Source organism: Molothrus ater, chromosome 3 (genome assembly GCF_012460135.2).
Source record: "Molothrus ater isolate BHLD 08-10-18 breed brown headed cowbird chromosome 3, BPBGC_Mater_1.1, whole genome shotgun sequence".
Taxonomy (NCBI): Eukaryota; Metazoa; Chordata; class Aves; order Passeriformes; family Icteridae; genus Molothrus; species Molothrus ater.
This window is the reverse complement of record NC_050480.2, coordinates 67,936,526-67,954,552: the sequence shown is the minus strand read 5'-3', so window position 1 is coordinate 67,954,552 and position 18,027 is coordinate 67,936,526. Positions and strand designations below refer to the sequence as shown.

At 37.0% G+C, this 18,027-nt stretch overlaps 1 protein-coding gene across 1 annotated transcript in view; it reads right to left on the bottom strand.

Annotated features, from left to right (window-relative positions):
* Positions 1-18,027, bottom strand: part of CDK19 (cyclin dependent kinase 19) — a 122,777-nt gene that overhangs the window by 49,764 nt on the left and 54,986 nt on the right. Inside the window, exon 4 of the mRNA XM_036380184.2 lies at positions 16,096-16,236. Coding sequence (XP_036236077.1) covers positions 16,096-16,236 — 141 coding nt within the window. The remainder of the gene's footprint in view (positions 1-16,095; positions 16,237-18,027) is intronic.

Sequence of the window (18,027 nt, the reverse complement as noted above, 5' to 3'; positions counted from 1 at the left end):
ACACACAGACGAGATCAAGAGATACTAAGTAGCACATCTGCATATGTTTACATTCACGATATCTTGGTAATATTTCTCAATATAAATGCACTCTAAAATTTAGTATAATACTGCATTCCCTTTTTTCTCATTTTATCAGGAAATGCTAGGGAAAGGAGCTTAATGTTCAGCTGGGATTCAAATTTTTATGGTGTTCCTTTGTAGCATAAACTTCAATCATTATAAATCCAGTGTAACAATAAAGGTCTAGATGGTCTAGATGTGAAGAACTGAAGACCTAACCCTTAAATCAGCACTAATTCAGAACTATCAGCATCTCAAAACAATTTAAAAGCATCTAATCACAACAATTATTTACATAAATTAAAGGTCATCTGTATTTAAGAAGGTTTTCCACCGATTAAAATAATTTTCTAACAGGCCAGGCAGGAACAAGCACGAACCCTTTCAATACAGAATGTACTTCCCAAAATTACCATAAACAACTGAGAGGCATAGATCTGGAATACTGCTATTCCAAACATGAGTGAACACTGCCTACACAAGAACCTAATTCAAGTATTTTATTGTTTGTTTATGGAGCCTTTCTTGCACAAAGGGCACAGTATCTAAAGTACTGAAAAACAGCTCCAGCTTTGGAAAGCTCAAGGCTGGGAAAGGCTGGTACAGCAACAAAACGTGGGAGCAAACAGAGAGCAGCGCATGCTGTGTAAGGAAGACACAGCCACTGCACCTGCACAGCTCAGGGCTTTGGCTTCAGGGAGGGACAGAACTTGGAGAACAGTAACCAGAGAGGTTCTTTCAAGCAAAGACTGACACATAAAACACTGAAACTGGGAGGAGCAAGGGACAGAGACCAAGGAAGGCTTCTCCAATCATGGGCATAGCTGGTGAAGGCTGTGAAAGATGTGTAAGAACAGGAGGGAAAAAAAGGCTCTGAATACAGAGAAAACCAGATATTGGTTGAAGAAAAGGAAAACTATTTAAAGTTAAGATTTAATATGCCAATTAAAAAATTATGGAGACCGCAAATTATCTTTTAAGACTCTTGAGCACTTATCCCAGTTACTCAGCTACTGTAGGTGTACTCCAAGATGGCTAAGTTTTCTTGCCTTGGAAAAGAAAAATATATTCCTTTCCCAGATACCGTATTATTTACACAGCTTGATAAATATTTTTATTTTAAAAACTATTATTGAAAATCAAACTGTTTCACTTTAAAGAATGACATTTGTAATTTGTATTTTAGTATCAAGTAAACAGTCACAGCCTAAGACAAGCTAGAAGTAGGCTTTAAGTAGTTATGTACCCTGCCACCTTGGGCATGAGTATTTTTGCCTGTTAATCCAGTTTCCAGGTTTTCACACAGAAAAACATCACTTATTCAGAAGAGTCTCTCCACAAATACTTGAAGCCATTCATTTCAAACCAGCACCTCCAAAATTTCAAAATAAAGATGCTGCAGATGCTGAAGCAAAGTATGGTGGACACATGCAAGGAAGGTTCCTAACTCCACACCACCATCACTTCAGAGCTGGTATCACTGCTCCCTCCTTTCAGTCTGTGCATCTCTTACTAGCAATGAGATTGTGTTTGAGGGCCAAAAAACTTCACAAGAGCTTAGACAACCTATTTTTTGAACCTAAAAACTCTGGCCACAAAGAGCTCACACTACACTTCTGTGCTAGTGGAAAGCTGCCAGGACCCCTCATATATTTTCGTGAATAACGAAAAGCAGTAGGTTTTCAATGGCAAACTTCTCCATAGCATAAATGAGTGAGATCCCACTTAAAAATTGTTCATAAACACATTTATTAAACATATAAATACAATACATTTAACAGTTGTGTTACATTCTTCGTATTTGTAATGGGCATTTTCACATGCAGAGTAACACATTTGGAGTAGCCTTAGATATTCACGCAGCTGGATGAACAAATCAGGCTAATCAAAGCAGCAGCTGTCAGCACCTCCACCAATATGCAGGTAACTGCCATGAGCATGCTCTTATCATGTGCTATCTTGCAGTAAGCACCAAGCAACCTACTCCTTTTCATGGAGGCATAAACATATCTTGTATTTACCACACAATACCACTGGTAAAAAAAGTGTGCTCACAGGCAAGTAGAGCAGCTGAAGGGCTTTGAGTTCATATTCGCCATCTCACACAATAACATCTCCTTCAAGAAAACATGCTTATACTCTGACCTGCAAGTCTCAGAGCAAGAGGTTCCTCAGGTTAGAGACTACACTGATAGCTGAAATGAAAACTGAGGTGAAATCTCTCCGGATGAATAAGGAGTTTAGCCACCTGGCCCAGTATCTTACTGTGTTTACAAAGTCAACACAAGATTGAGGTGATGACACTATCAGATGCATGAGTATTCCAGTTAGGCTTCCTAATATATATGGAAGCTTTTCGGCCCTTAAATTTAAAATAACCTAGGTAGATAAAGAAGAGTGTTTGTATTGAACATACTTGATACAGTGACTTGAAGTGTTAATGGAAATTACTACAGTTTATTAAAAGCTGCACAGCATCTAAAGCAAAATGCTAATCTTCTGTCCTAAAAACATCTTGATTTATGAATGTAAACAGAAGAAAAAAACATATTTGAGGAAGCAGTGATGGCAACTAGGCTGGAACAATTTACACAAGAAGCAAGTTGTTTCTTTATTTCCTTTCTTCAGAAGTGTAGAAGAGCTTTTTTTGGCAGAAAGAAAGTACAATAAATATATTTATATAGTGTAACATATAAATGCTACAACACGGCATTTCAGATTCTTAAAATTTTGTTTCTGTAGTAGATTGCCAGAATCTTCATTTTTTATTTTACTACCTAATAAAAATGCATGAGAAGACAATTATGTTAAGAGATGCTTTCATGAACAAATACATCAGGTATTAGTATTACTTGTCCTCATTAATGCAAACCAAAAAGCATTTCTTGGCAGGATATTAATGCACGATGCTTAAATATTTTAGATGAACCAGCTTAGGACAAGATGTGAGAGTCTGTTAACTACTTTTGAAGATTAGGCTCTTTCCAAATGACACATAGAGCACAAAACAAAGAAATCATTAAGTCACCTCAGAAAAATGTACCTAACACATTAGCATTTAAATAAAGCCTTGTTAATGTCTGGAGTTATTTGCAGCAGTTTTACAATAGCTTTGTAGTGAGCATCAAGACGCCTCTTACACACTGAAGTAGCTGTGCTGTATCTAATACCACGTGGAATGGCTGCTTAATTATTGGCTTGGAATGCCTGCAGACAAGTTTACTGCACCAACTACTAAAAGTTTTTTCAATCAATTGTCAATCAAGGCTGATTCTAGACTGAAGTCTGTGGTTGAAGATCCTCAACTTTCATGCAAAAACCCTGCAGTCAATAATACATATACTTTTGATAATATTAATATCATAAATGCTTCTGGGAGGTTCGATTTTTTTTTTAAGTGTACTGACAAAAAAGTTATTTGCTGTTTAAAAAAAAAAAAGTCTGCCAAGCCCAAAATGGATAAAACCCCTTTTATTTTATAAACTATTTTCCCAATGATCTCCATATGTTTTAGAAGAATTGCATAAAAACTAAGACATATCAGAACTATAGATTGTAGCAGTTTAAACATACATGACCATTTTAGCACATAAAGCTGTTTTGGGAAACAAAAGCCTAAGAAAAGTCAGTCTCAACATCTTTTCTGAGGCAAAACCACCACAGTAAGGAGTGTCACTGAATTCAGAATCTAGAGACTAAGTTTTAATGAGTGGGTAAAGTTTTTGTATGAGCATGGTACTTTTAATGAGAACCTAAAACAAAGGAGAGTCACTCCACCTGGAATGTGTGAGCTTTTCCTGCATGGGGGTCAAGTTATGAAACACAGCATTCTACCTGTACCAGCCACAGGACTCAAAGTTACAGAGGCCAAAGGGAGGAGCGATAATTAAGATTGTGAAGATGAGATAGAGGAGTATTTCAGGAAAGTCAAAGCTGAGTCAAGGTTATATGAGTAATGTTAAAGAAGTGGCAAAAGGCAGATCAACAGATATGGAACGTGGGCAGAGGAGAAGGAAGTTGGAAGCAAATGAAAGATTTGTGTCAAGAAAAAAAACCCAGAAGAATAGTTGTGAAGAAGGTTCTACGCGCCAAAAAAAAAATCTGAAGTAGTTCAGAACTAATTATAATATTTTTCCATTCAATAATTATGCTCTTTTAAAAAATGAAAAACAACCTGCATAAACATGCAATGGCTGTGAGATTCCTGAGAAACATTGTGATTCATGTCAAAAACACGAGCATGTTAAAGAGTGGCAGGTCAAGCTGCCCTAATTTTTTTAATTTTAATTTTTTTTAAATAAAACAACTCCAAACACATAGCACACTTTAAAAGTAAGACACAACTGTACTTGCTACAGCAAATCTGCCTCACCTTACTAGATAAAATATCTATGTTTTCAGTCTCAAGTCTTAAGATTTACCTCACTGTTGATGTTGCAAATAAGTCTTCAGATATTCTCACAAAAATCAAGTGCTTAAAATGCAAACAAGCTCCCAGTGGAAATTATTTTCTTTTTTCAAACTGCATAAGCAGGCTAGACACTCAAGTCCTGTTACTCAAAGCCAGATTATGACTTTTGAAAAGTTTACTGTGTAACAAAATGCCTTTGAGAAAATCCCTGGCTTTCAGAACTCATCATCAGAGCACTTCATACTTCCTGTTACTCTGTCCCATGTTTCATATTGTCTATGTTCATCAACTGAAATTCTTCTCTATAAATTGCAACATCAATTCTGAGAATAGTCACAAACTTAGGACCATGATTAAAGTTTAGGGAAGCTTTATTGGAGGCAATAATAATTTTGATAAAGATTTAATGGCCGCAACGTTCCTACTATTAAAAATCCCAAAGCTATCAATACATTTAACAACTTGAAATCTAACATTAATAAGATGAAAAGAGACACTCATACCTTCAATTCTGAACAATTTTTTCTAAGACTGAAGTGCTTCTTGCACACTGAAGCCTAAACTAGACATACACTGTAGAAGAACTGTACACAAAAGGCTGCATTGTTCTACAAGCTCAGCATATGGGTACCAGTCAGAAAAACCCAATCCCATATTGTCATTATTACTACACTGACATTTTAGTCTCTTGCATTTTAATAAAATCACTCTCAGAAACAATGTAAAGCACTTGGAAATTCATGAAATAGCTGTCCAGTTTTAATGATAGTAAATAGGATAATTCTATCTCACCCTATTAAGGAGTGAAATACCAAAGAACTATGAGCTTTCTGCAGAATAAAAACATGCAGGTGAGCAGACACTACAGAGTACCTAATGCAGAGTAAATCCACACCCTAGACTACCTTGCTGTAACTTGTTCATGTAATCATACCCTCTGCATTAGTTTAAGGTTTTCAACAACATTAAAACTACAAAAAGACTAAAAAAGGGTTCCACATCAAGTGCACCAAGAAAAACGGCTGTATAGTTTAAAATGTTGCTGCCTCTAACAGCCCATGCTGTCTTGCTGGAAATAATCACCCAGGCAGCAGATGGCTGGAGTGGATGAGCTCCTCTGCTGCAGCACTCCAGTCCACTTTTAGTACCTCAAAGGCAGCACTGGGACCATAGGTTGGGTCAGACACAGTGGAGAAGCACCCTCACATCACTGAGCACCCAGCATTGCCCCCAGTGCCACAGAGGGATGGGCAGGGACACCGCTGCCATGCGCGGGTACAGCTGGACTGGGCACAGACTCCTTTCAGAACAGCCAAACAGGTACTTTTCACACCCCTCAGAAGAGCCACAGGACAAGTTTAATGCAGTTTAGAGCACAAGTTTAATGCAGTTTAGCTAATCTAGTTCAAGACTTTCTGCAGACTTTCTTGAGTGTCCCCATGTATACCACCCATGAGAGTGAAGAAGTGAGATTAGCATCTAGTATTTTTCCAATGAAACAAAAATAAATGTCCTGAAGTGAGCAGAACTGTGGGACTGTGGGGAACAGCGCTTCAGTAAGCTACAAGTTATAAAGGAATATAAAAAGGAGTGTAAAGGAATAGGAAAGCATATCCCTATAGAGAGGGGAAAAATAAGAATCAAAACTTCACATTGCAGAAGGAAAAAAAGATCTTGAAATGAGATAAACAAGAAAACAGCTTGACCTCATATTTTTTCAAACATATGAAACCACTTGCAATATGTACTCAGGCACTCTTCTGGTAGATAGAAAAGATTACTTTTAGGTCCCCTAGAAGGTTTACTGTTACTGCAAGCTCTTCCCAATGCACTATGGAAAGTGGCACCAAAGAAGAGCTCCCCACCAGAGCAAGGAGATGTGCACAGAGAAACTTCAAGTAAATCCTGCATCCTAGAAAAGAGCAGCAGCCAGCCAGCAAATATATTTGCTGACAGCAAATTACTAAGAAGCTACTGAAAATGTATTATATTATCCAGCTATAACCAGAATTTCAAGCACACGCCTTACCCAAAACCTAAATGGGTCTGCAATTCTATTTGGTTTAGCTATCAAGAATTCAAATTAATATTTACTTGATAAACAGTTTTAGGGCTGAGACTAGGATTCACGCTCAATGTCAAGAAACAAACCGAACTTTTAAACATCTTAATTAAGAAATTGTATTTCATCTGAGCTGGCAAATAGCTAATCATTAACTCACAGTTAAACAGCCAAAAAAAACCATTTTTATAGCATTAAAAATCAGCGTCAGTTCATTAAAATGTGTCCTACTGGAGTTTGCATTTATTTAATAATTCTAACAGTCATCATCCACAACTGTTACATCAAAAGTAACTACTTGAAAGGCAAATCAAAGTAAAAATGTTCAAGTGCACTTCATGGATTAGAGAAGAATGCAGAACAGAAGACACTTCTGAAAAATCTTCTCTTTGGCAACAACTACAGTATAAGACAAAATGGCTTGAGTAGATGAAATCCCCCATTCCAAGAGGATTTTCAGGAATGCAAAATATTGGCTATGGAATTTTATTTTTCATTCGTTATGTTTGAGAACACCAGCTACACAGAACATTACCATGCTAAATTTTGAGATTTGGGCTCAATATTTAAACCAGCAAAACAAGCAGGTATAAAATCCTAGTACAATCTGACTTCATTTTTATGACTATTTTTTTTTTGATTAGGTAAAATGCTTCAACCAAAAAAACCCCACAAACACTATCCCCAAGGCACCAGAATTGGTCAAGTAGAAATAAACTAATAGAAAAATAACCTCAACTTATGTTCAAAGATTATTACAGCAGTAGGAGCCCAAATGTCACAGATGGAGGGCTAGCTTAGGGGTGGGAGGTAGGGGTTGCAGGAAAATACAATTAAGTCCATTATAAAGAACATTTTTCAAATGCCACCAGCTAACTTATATAGAATAAAATAATTTCCACACAGTTTTCAACTACTTTACATAGTAGCACAGAAAGGTTACTGAACTGCTTGGAAGTGCTTCTACAAGCACTCAGAGGAAACCAGAAGGTGAACTGTGCTCTAACACTACTGAGGTGCTGAACAAAGTGTAATGGGGTCTGTCAAAACAACTGTCATATTCACATGGGCTTTAGCTTCCAGAGGGAAGAAAAGCAACGGAGATCAGCAGTTTAAAAAATTCTGTTAGTACTGAGGTTTGGTATTCAGAAAATTGTGTGTGTTTGACTACTTGAACTATGAGAAGCCTTGTCTTGAAAGCTTTGCTGCTTCACTGTTAAAAGAAGTGACAGAATAATATAAGTAATTTACCAGTGGTCCAGATATCTTGAAAGAACTGTTCCTGTATTAAATAAAATGTCTTGAAATTTTAATTCTGAGATGGTTTTATGTGAAATTCAGAATCTGCCCTAAAGATGAATCTGAAGGCCTAATGCCCAGTTTCTGAGAGGACCACGTCACACAGTAGGGTCACTTGATAGATTATGCAAAGAATTTCCTTTGTTTTAAGTGACATAACTGCGGTATTTGGCCTTAAGAGCTACCATAAGGCCAGTGGTTTCTGAAGCATTTCCAGGCAGCATGGAGGTTGGAGAAGACAGAGGTCCTGAGAGAAGCCATCTGGGAAACACCAGCTGATCAGTCATTTTCTGCAGCAGAGCCAGCTTCTTTGACAAAGTTCACACGCAGTAATATAAGAAATAAACTAACAATCCTTTGCTAGTCACTGCAGCTTCCTGGATCACTAATCAAAGATGCTTAATTTAAATGCAAGACAATCTGCAATGTTACTGCAACTGCTTAGTAGAGTAGCAATAACTACAGCATATTTGCAAATGAAGAGTAATGCACATGAGAAAGCACAAGATGGCAAGCAACATGGAGAACAAAATGCCTTTTTTCTTTTTTTTCTTGATTATAAGTTGTTACATAAGTTGTATTCACTGATTGTAACATACTTTTCTTAAGCGTCACTAATTTCTATTACCATAAAACAACATGATGCCAACCTCTGTAGCCTTATTCATAAGAGATGAGTCCAAACAGAAATAATTCTATAAATGCACTTGCAGCCAATCCCATTATCCCAAGGGTACTTTCTCCAACAGAGAAAAAAAAAAGTAGTAATACTTTTATAAAAGAAAAACTTCTAAAAGCAGCTTCTAACATTTGCATTTTTATTTAGAAGGCAAAACTCAGTTTGCTCACTCTAAACAGTCTGCTGCAACAGTAAGCTAAAATATATCACGTATTTACTAGAAACCGCCTTATGGCAGATGGTAAGCTAAACTAGGACTATTAGAAAAGATGATGTTTGCAATCTGTTTGTTCTGTATCAGGAAAAGAAAACCAAATAAATTCTAAAATTATTTTAATACTTTCACTTCCTTGTCACCCTTTTTCCATCTCAGGAAAAGAGATAAGTTCACAGGCCATATGTCATCTGCTGACTTTAACAGCAAAACGCAGCAAAAAGAACATTAAATCAGTCCCTTTGTTTCTTCTGACTCATCTGAATTTATATCCAGTCAGAGTTTTATGAGCATAAGCTTGTTTCAGAACCTGAGGTAAAGCATTTCTCTTCAACCATAATTATTTTTATTAGTAAAAATTAATCTACAAACATCTTAATACTCTTGCCACAAACCAAAAGGTATGCATTAGTCAGCCATGGAAAAATTGCTGTTTCCATGTACACAACACAGGTAACGATCTCCACATCTTCACATATTTTTTAAATCATGTAAAGATTAGTTTTTACAACTGAAGGACATTTCTCACTTGCATTTTGCTATGCACGCAAAGTTCCAAGTAATGAGAAATGCACCATTTTTAAGAGGTGCCCTCAATATACGCTTAAGATTAAAAAAAAAGATAAAAGTATATGCTGATAAAACTCAGTTTGTTAATCAGCACGTAAAATTTCTGGTTGATTTACCGATCTAGAAGCATGTAGAGATACATGTATAGGCACCTACATACTGCCCTTCCTCACTAATAAATAAAAGAATTTATCTTCTCTCTAACCATCTACAAAAGAAGAAAAATGTGTTGACCTTTCAGTTAGTAAATTCAAGTCACTTTCTAAAGTCATCAGTGGAATCTTATTTCTTGAAATATGTGGGTTTAGCCTGCATTTTCTTTCTTTTGGGAAATCTGCAAGCTGAGTATGATCATTCATATGGTTCTCTGACACTGTGGAAAGTGTCCTCCATCTCAAAGAGATAATGCAGATGGAAAAATAAATGATTAGGAGTCCTGAACCCATACACAGCTCGGGAAGAATACGAGTCAGGAGTGCACGTCCAGACATATTCCTGCACCCTTCCCCTGCACGCACACACACGATGACACAGAATGGTGGGATTACAATTACAGTGGGTTTTAAAAGTTGAAAGAAACTGGTAGACAGGTTGACTCGATATTTATTTATAGGAGTCACGTGCATGCTCAAATGGGTGCAACAGGGCCAAGAAGCTTTTCAAGCCAGTACAAAGTTACTGGCAGAAGTCAGGACCCAACAGTTCTACATTCCTACACAGCAGCTGCCTGTCAAGAGAGGGATGCATGAACCTGCACCTAAATTTACTTTTAATATCAGCACATAAAAATCCCATTTTAGAATTGCTAGTTAAAGGGGAGTTTCCCACACTCATCTATTTACATTTTATTTTTCAAACCCACAGTTTGCTTGCATAGCAAAATGCAAGTGAGAAATTTAAAAGCCACTTCAGTGCTGCTTTTGCATAACTTTTCTAATCATTTACTGGAAAATCTTGGGAGGGCACAGGGAGGAAGTGGGGGAAGTATTTAAGGGATATAAACTAGTAATAAAAAGCATTTATCAAAGGCTTTGAAATGAAAGCATAAAAGCAGAAGCAAAAAGTGAATATCTATATAACATAGTTTTAAGTCTTATGGTGCCTTCAAACAACATGCAATTATTTTTATTTTTAGAAGAAGAGCATCAAACAGCAAAAAAAGTCACCTATATAAGCCATACCATACTAAACCAATTTCATAACACATTAAGCAGTGAGCTACGAAATAGACCCATAAATAGGTAACAGATTGGGAAACAGAGGCAAAGACAGGTTAAGTGAGTTGTGTAATGTGGGAGCAAAGTTTTAGAGCAGAGTCCAGGTATAGGTCCATGGTAAGAGACTCCATATGTACATACTGGCTAGAAAAGGATTACTATGAGAAAATGACATGGGTTTTTTCCTAAACTAAAAGTCAATCAACTAAAAACCTGAAAAGTGTTAGAGCTTTATTGAACTTAATATAATTGAATTACTGAAAATGTACTAAAATGTTGCTATTCTATAGAAACATTGTGATGGGTCATTTAAAATACTTATTTTGAATAAACAAAAAATTTTTTTTAAAACCCCATAAATTATCAGAGTTAGATGATGAAAACCCATTTAGCTCAAGCATTTCTGAATAGTCTGTGCTTGTATGGAGACAGAAGTTGCAGATTCCCACAGAAAATTATTTGTTTGACCACTTCAGTTTGGGCTTTCCGTTTGTGCTTTACTTCTGACAGAGAAAACCCAGGCTCCAGATGGCTGCAGTTTCCAGAAAACCCAGAGAGACAGCAATACCGCACTGTCCACTCTGCACAGTTCCACAAGAGATGTGGAGCAGGACCACTGGAGAAGACAGCCTGCCACACCACACCAGCATCTCTTGGCTCTGCTCAAAATTCACCCTTGGAAAAATACCCTTGGCTTCCTGTTCCTACACCAGCTGGGTATCCAGGGTACTTGTTAAGATGACAGAATTGAAGAGGTCGCATATCTGACCACCCTAAAGGCTGCGTATAGATATTTACTATACAGACAGACATGCGGAGTCAAAATTATCTCAGCCTCAGTTGTCTGCTATGTCCTTTCACCAAAAATGCCCAGATTAGCTCTCCATAAATTCTGAAGGCGGGAGAAGCACAGAGATCCTCCCTAATCCACTCCACAAAGAAACAGAAACTGCTTAGCTTAAGCACATAATGAAAATAGCTTCTCCCAATACAGATGACATAGTGAAACAAACTACAGAATACAAATATTATTTTATCCTTCTTTAAGAGACAAGGAGATGGTAATAAAAAAACTGAATATAGGGAACCAGTACCAAAGTCTTTACCACAACTGGATTCCTCCTCCCTCTCCTTAGTGAATTAGTGAAATTAGAGTGAAAAGTTAATTTGGAGAGAACATGGTACACTGAGAAAACCCTACATGGACACAGATATTTCCAGATTAATGTTTATATAATAAAAACACTTAAGCAACTTTGCTCATTTTACAAAGTTACTTTATATGACCATCACAAGCAAGTTTTCTATTTCAGAATCCTTAGGATTCTGAACCATTAAACTCCCTGGGGAGGGGAAGAAGAAATCTGCATTTCTGTGGTGAGTTTGATTTCCAGCACTCATTTTTCAATCAGTCGTTTTAATATTAAGCAGTATTCTAAAGAAATGCCCAAGGCACATAAGTGGAATCTTTAATTTCTCCATATGGATTCTGTGCACTTCAAACATCCCATAGATAACACCTCCCTTCAGGAAAGTACATGCTGTTACATATAGAAATTGCTTTTATCAGGTCATAGAGGATATGTTCTCTACCTGCTTTTGACCTTAAGCAACTAATCCACAGAAGGATTGTTAGAACAACAAGTGCTCAAATCCTTTCGGTTGCTAACATGAACAGACATTGCAAACACTATATGGAAGATCTCAATTTTTTGACATCTTGGCAAGCTAAGTCCTTTGCTGAAAATCCTGCATAATCTAAATATTTCCCTTCTAGGAGAGGAGGGGACAAAGACCTCAGAACACCTGAAATAGTGTACTTAAGTGCTTGCTCTTACCTCAAGGTATGGAGCACTGGTTAGACCCCGTTTAAGCAGATAGCCCACAGTGTATATAGAGTATTTTAAAAAGCCAAAAGTGTAGTACTCAAAGGTTTTTTTCTCCAATATCTATCTCTATTAACCTCTTGTTCATAATGAAACACTCCAGCAGCTAGCAAAGCCAGCAAATCCTCCCTCCTCTCGTACACAGCTTTCAGGAGCGTTGCTATGCTGAAAAGGTAAAATTATCATTGCCCAATGACATGCAATTCAACAGCAAAATCCCACTCAAAAGGGGCTCACAGGAAAACCAATGTATGGATTTTCACAGACTTAAGTCAACTCCAAGGTGTATAAACCAACACAAGGCTATTGAAAGAAATCAGTAACCCAGTGTTTCTGTCTCATAGTCTATACTTGTTTGAATCTTGCCATAAAGGCTGAATGGTTTTTAACTGAGAGAAATTAAGAGCTTAGCTTAAAAAAAATACCTAGAAAGTAATTTAGCACCTTACAGATACTCTCAGGATACAAAAGCCAGACTCAAAATAACCCAAATACTACAAACAATTGAAAGATACACAACACTAAATTAGTTTCCAATTTCTTGAAGCATGAGTACAAGTCTATTTGATGTTTGCCTCAATTTGAGCACTTTCCTTAAACTGAACTTGCATTGGCCTGTCTTAAACTGCTGTAAGTCTTGCATTACAAAGTTTCACCAATTTAATCTTATAAGAACACTTGCATTCCCTCCTAAGAATCAAAATAGTGCATTTTAACAATAAAATAACCAGATCTAATGACAGGTGATGCTGAATGGCCTCTGTTGAGCTTTCTGCCACTACCTCCTGCCTCACGCTGCCTCTGCACCAGCTCCTGCACACCCAGCTAAGCCCCCAGTGAGGTCCCTCTGGGACCTAACCCTGCAGAAAACAAGCTCTGCAGGTGAAAAGCTTTCTGTGACACTTGGTGTGGGTTTAATTCCCTGAATGAGCTCACCAGGAGCCAGCTGAGTGTCCCCTGCCAGGCACTGAAGAGGGGAAGAAGACTGTGTCCTTGTGGTAACAGCCATCCATGAGCTCAGCCCAAGGAAAGGACATGGCAAGTTCACATTGCTCACCACTTTCTATCACCTTGTCATGCACTTGCTGACTACAGCTGATCTTAAAAATTATTTAACTAAAAATATCTTAGTAATTCTAAGGTTTTTAAGCAATGAATTTGGTATTCCAGCTTCTATAAAAACCTCTTTGATTTAAGGCAGTAGTAAATTAAGATTTAAACAATATTCTTCAAGTACCTCTAAGCAAATACTTAACCTCCCAGGTTTCTGGTTTTTCACAACAACATTTGTTAAATCAATTACAGAGGTCATCTCCATGGCTCAGGAGAATTTGACTAATATTATGATAAATATTCTCGGAGAATCTAATTTTATTGGGCAATGAAATAAACATAACATGACTTTTATGGATGTCACCATTTTTGGTCTTCATCCAAATACAGGTTAAAAATAGTAAGAACAGAGTTATATTAAACCAAGAAAGTACAAGGTGTTTTGATGCAAAATTTGGTTTACAAAAAATAGAAAAATATTTTTCCAGCAGCTGTAAATTCAAACAGTTAAGACAAAACCACCAGAAAAACTGTTCCACATCTTAAGAAGACACTGAGGAGCTGGTATTTATGTATTATGCAAGAAACTGATGCCAGTGAAACTGTATCTGAGTATCATTCTTAGTAGCAAAAAATTACAAGCACAAGCATACAAATAAAAATTACAGATAAATGAAAAAAATCCTGGTTAATCCAGGATTTAAACTGGTTGCTAGTTATATTAACCTCTAATTTCAAGTGCAGACACAAAGACACATCCAGAATAACATTCTTTTTCTTACCATGGTCAAGATATAACTATTTGACATACCTGAATTCTTCAGAAATCCAGAAAAAAAAATTAAAAGGCAAAGGATTCTGATTATATTTTTAAATCATTAGCGTGTCAAAGCAATTTTTGAAATGGTTTCCGTTGTCTTACTGAGGCATCCTAGAACCTATCAGTTTACATTTATCTGCAGACCAAGAACACACTAAGACTTCACAAATTACTATTCTTCTCCCTTCTCAATAATGCTAACATCATTCAAGCACTATCATTTCAGAACCAAATAATACAGTCTTTTTCACAATAGAAACCATCATCTCCCAACATTCCAAAAGAAAAGACAAAGACATTAGACAACAGCTTTGCTGCAAGTCATCAGCAACAGGTAAGAACTGCAAAGCAGCAGCACCAGTCACGCAAAACACCTGGTGCTGCAGGCTGAAAACAACAACACCAGCAAGAAAGTTCTCAAGGCTATTTGTTGTTATTATCTTAGATACCATCTCGTATTTCCTATCAAAATAACGAGTGTATGGATGGCATTTAAGTGTCTATGTACTTAACAGTTCCATGAAGAGGTGTGTCTCCCTTAGAGCTGGATATAGACTTTCCAGGTGTTACTTCTCAAGCTGGAGCTAATCACAGCTGAGCATTCTGCCAAAGCAGCACCTGACTCTTTAGGAAAGTAGTAATTGTAACATGAAAATCATAGTTGTACATGCTTCCTGTTTTTTGGTCCTGGCTACTATTCCAAAGGCAAACCACACCCCCTATCCCTCCCCAAATATACTAACATCTGGAATTTCACAGAAAAAACAATGATAAACAACCAAGGAACAGAGTAAAAAAAAAAAGTTCCATAATGAAAACTGAAACCCACTCTGGCCACTGTTGTTAGGTATTACAAAAAATTTAAATATAATTCAGTTCAGAAAATGTTTGTGACTTGTATTTCAGGCCTGCCTTACTTTTTACTTATTATTAAAAAAAAACAAATTTGGTCCACAACCAAAGATTAATCAAGGTCCCTACTTACTATTAAAAACTCAAGAACAATTGGTGATTAAGTTTCTGGACAGACAGCCCTATTTTGACATGCTGGGGCAATTATGAAAAACCAAAAATAACCAAAATAAAAGCAGTGACTTTATACACAGATTACCATACCTAAGAGTATTGTTTGGCATATTAACCATCGCATTGCTTCACGCCAAACGTTCTAGTTAGAATGCAAGAGGAAGAACACCTGTATTAGTATTCTTTTCATAAACCACAGTAGCACTTCAAGTAATTATGAGGAGCGATGGAAAACTTTAAAAGGGAACTAAAACAAGGCAACTGGCTGCCCTTGTAATCTGTAATCAACTTCAAGAGCTACTCCAGGTCATGAGAAATTTCAAGATGATAACTCTTTTATAGTTCTCTTCCCACGGTCAGAAAAAATACCACATGGAAAAGAAATACTCCATGAAAAAACTACTCTTTCACTAGCTTTTATGCTAAGTTGCACGTAAGCCAAACAATGTAAAAGGGTATCAATCACTCTATTTAGATGCCTTTTCAAAGTCATGTGAAAAGCTGTAAGAATGTTCACCCAACATGTATCAGCTGTCTCACGTACTGTTTTTGGATATTGATATCTGCAATCCCTTTACCGGATCTGGCATCATTGTCCGAGCTCAGATGACTCAGATAAAAACAATGTGAAAGCATAGTTTGTTTTCATGTTTAAAGTCACAACTGGGCTCCTGCAACAATAACAGGAAGAGCTGTAGGGATCGATACGCCAGATTACGAACAGGGGCTTTTCTTGTCCTCCCCAAGAACACACACGTGGAACGCTCTGGGGCAGGTATCACATGCCACACTTACCAGGTCTCTGTGAAGCACCCAGTTTGCATGGAGGTAATGGATTCCATCGAGGATCTGGTAGAGGAGGGATTTAACCATAGATCTTGGCAACTGCATGGGCTTTTTATTTGCTTTTGAGGCACGGTGAAACTTGATAATATGCTAGAAATAAAACAAGTAGAACACGAAGAAAGTTAGGTGATAGATAGGTGAGAAGGTTGGGTGTTTTGGGATATTTTAACTACTAACACTAAATAATGGAATGAGATACAAAGTTGAACTTTGGAATTAAAGTAATAGTGATGAACTCACAATTCGCTTAAAATTGTCTTTATTCTCTGAATTGCTTCAAAGAACAGCCTTTAAGTTTTTGTGAATATCTAAATACTGGCTACTTACCTCCAGTAAAGGGTCTTAGACATTGTCCTTCCTCCCTTCTCCCTATATGGCATCCTCTTACCCTTGGCAGCTAGACCAGAACCTTTCAAACCAGGAGTATCTACCAGTAGGAGGACCATACTCTTCGCTTTCATAGAGACTTTCCCTCCTCCTCCTCTCAAAAACACCCAGGCTAGCATAGTTGCAACTACTATTCCTCCCAAAATCAGGATCCCAGTAGACAGATTAAATAAATATCTTAATAAATATTTGAAGGGGGAAAGTATAACTCCTAAAACCCCACACCGCAGCATTTGAGTGAGATCATGTTCAAACATCTAAAAATGGTTATCTTCTTGCTCCCAATTTATGGCTGCATACTTCACTGATGATAACAAGCTGGTGGCTCTTTGATTACAGAAGTCAGTCTGCCCACTAGAGGACAAACACCACTTGAAAACAGAGAATGCAGTAAAGAACCCAAGTATTAGTTGAAGGAATTAAAAAAAAATAAAAACTGAAAGATTGCTTAGAGATCATTAAACAGTCATAAACTAATTAATTCTAAGATCAATGTGGAGATGATGGGTTAGGTCTGGTTTTGCTACACAGTACCAGAAATAAACTAGAGTCAGGCCATTCTACCTTTTCAATCCTCAGAAAGATGGGGCTATGCAGGGCACAAATCCAATCTTAATATATGGTCATTCAGCAAATGACTAAATATGTTCATTCAGATGGGGGAGGGGGGAATCTCCTTTTTGAAGGCAATTCAATGAAGCACCTCAAATAACAAAATAGTTTTCAATTATGTGTCTTTTGAAAGGTGGAAATGATAAAGGCAGTTTGCATTTTTACTGAAAACAATACAAAATGCAAGAGTAGGACTATTAATTACTCAATTTTTAAAATAGGATTTGTCTAGCTGAAGATGTTCTCCCTTCCCAAGTTAAAGAGGTAACCAAAGGCTGTGTTTTAATTAGACCACTGCTCTCTCCTCCACCATCCCCACTCCCCACCCAGTTTGTCACTACTGCTCCCAATGACAATGGTAATGAGTTAATGTTTACTCAGGGTAAATGCTACCTCTGGCTGTCACCAGTATTTTAGCCACTGTCAAACTGTACTTAGCAAAAGTGTAAACAGTAGTGTTTAAAGAGAAGTAAGAAAGGCAGAAAACACCAAATTAATCCAAATAGCCTGCTTACTCCCTACCAACAATGTTCCCACAGAGCCTTCCACCAGTAAATGTAAAGTATTCATGGCTGTGTAGTAAAAAGCAGTAGAAATTTACAGGATTGTCAGTTTTTAATATATTCATGAGGATCAATAAACAAGACAAGCTCTTAGTACCTGATCCTTAGTTGTGCAATCACTCTGGAAACTATATTGAAATGCTTTAACGCTTTCTTATTTCCTTAGAAAATTTTTTCTTGTGATGTCACAAGAAGATTCAGTCTCTTAACCTCAACTAGGAGTCCCTAGTACTACACAATGCTCACCAGATAGCAACCTTCATGTGTAATTACAATATGATTTATAAAGCAGGAATGATACCATAAACTCACAAATTAG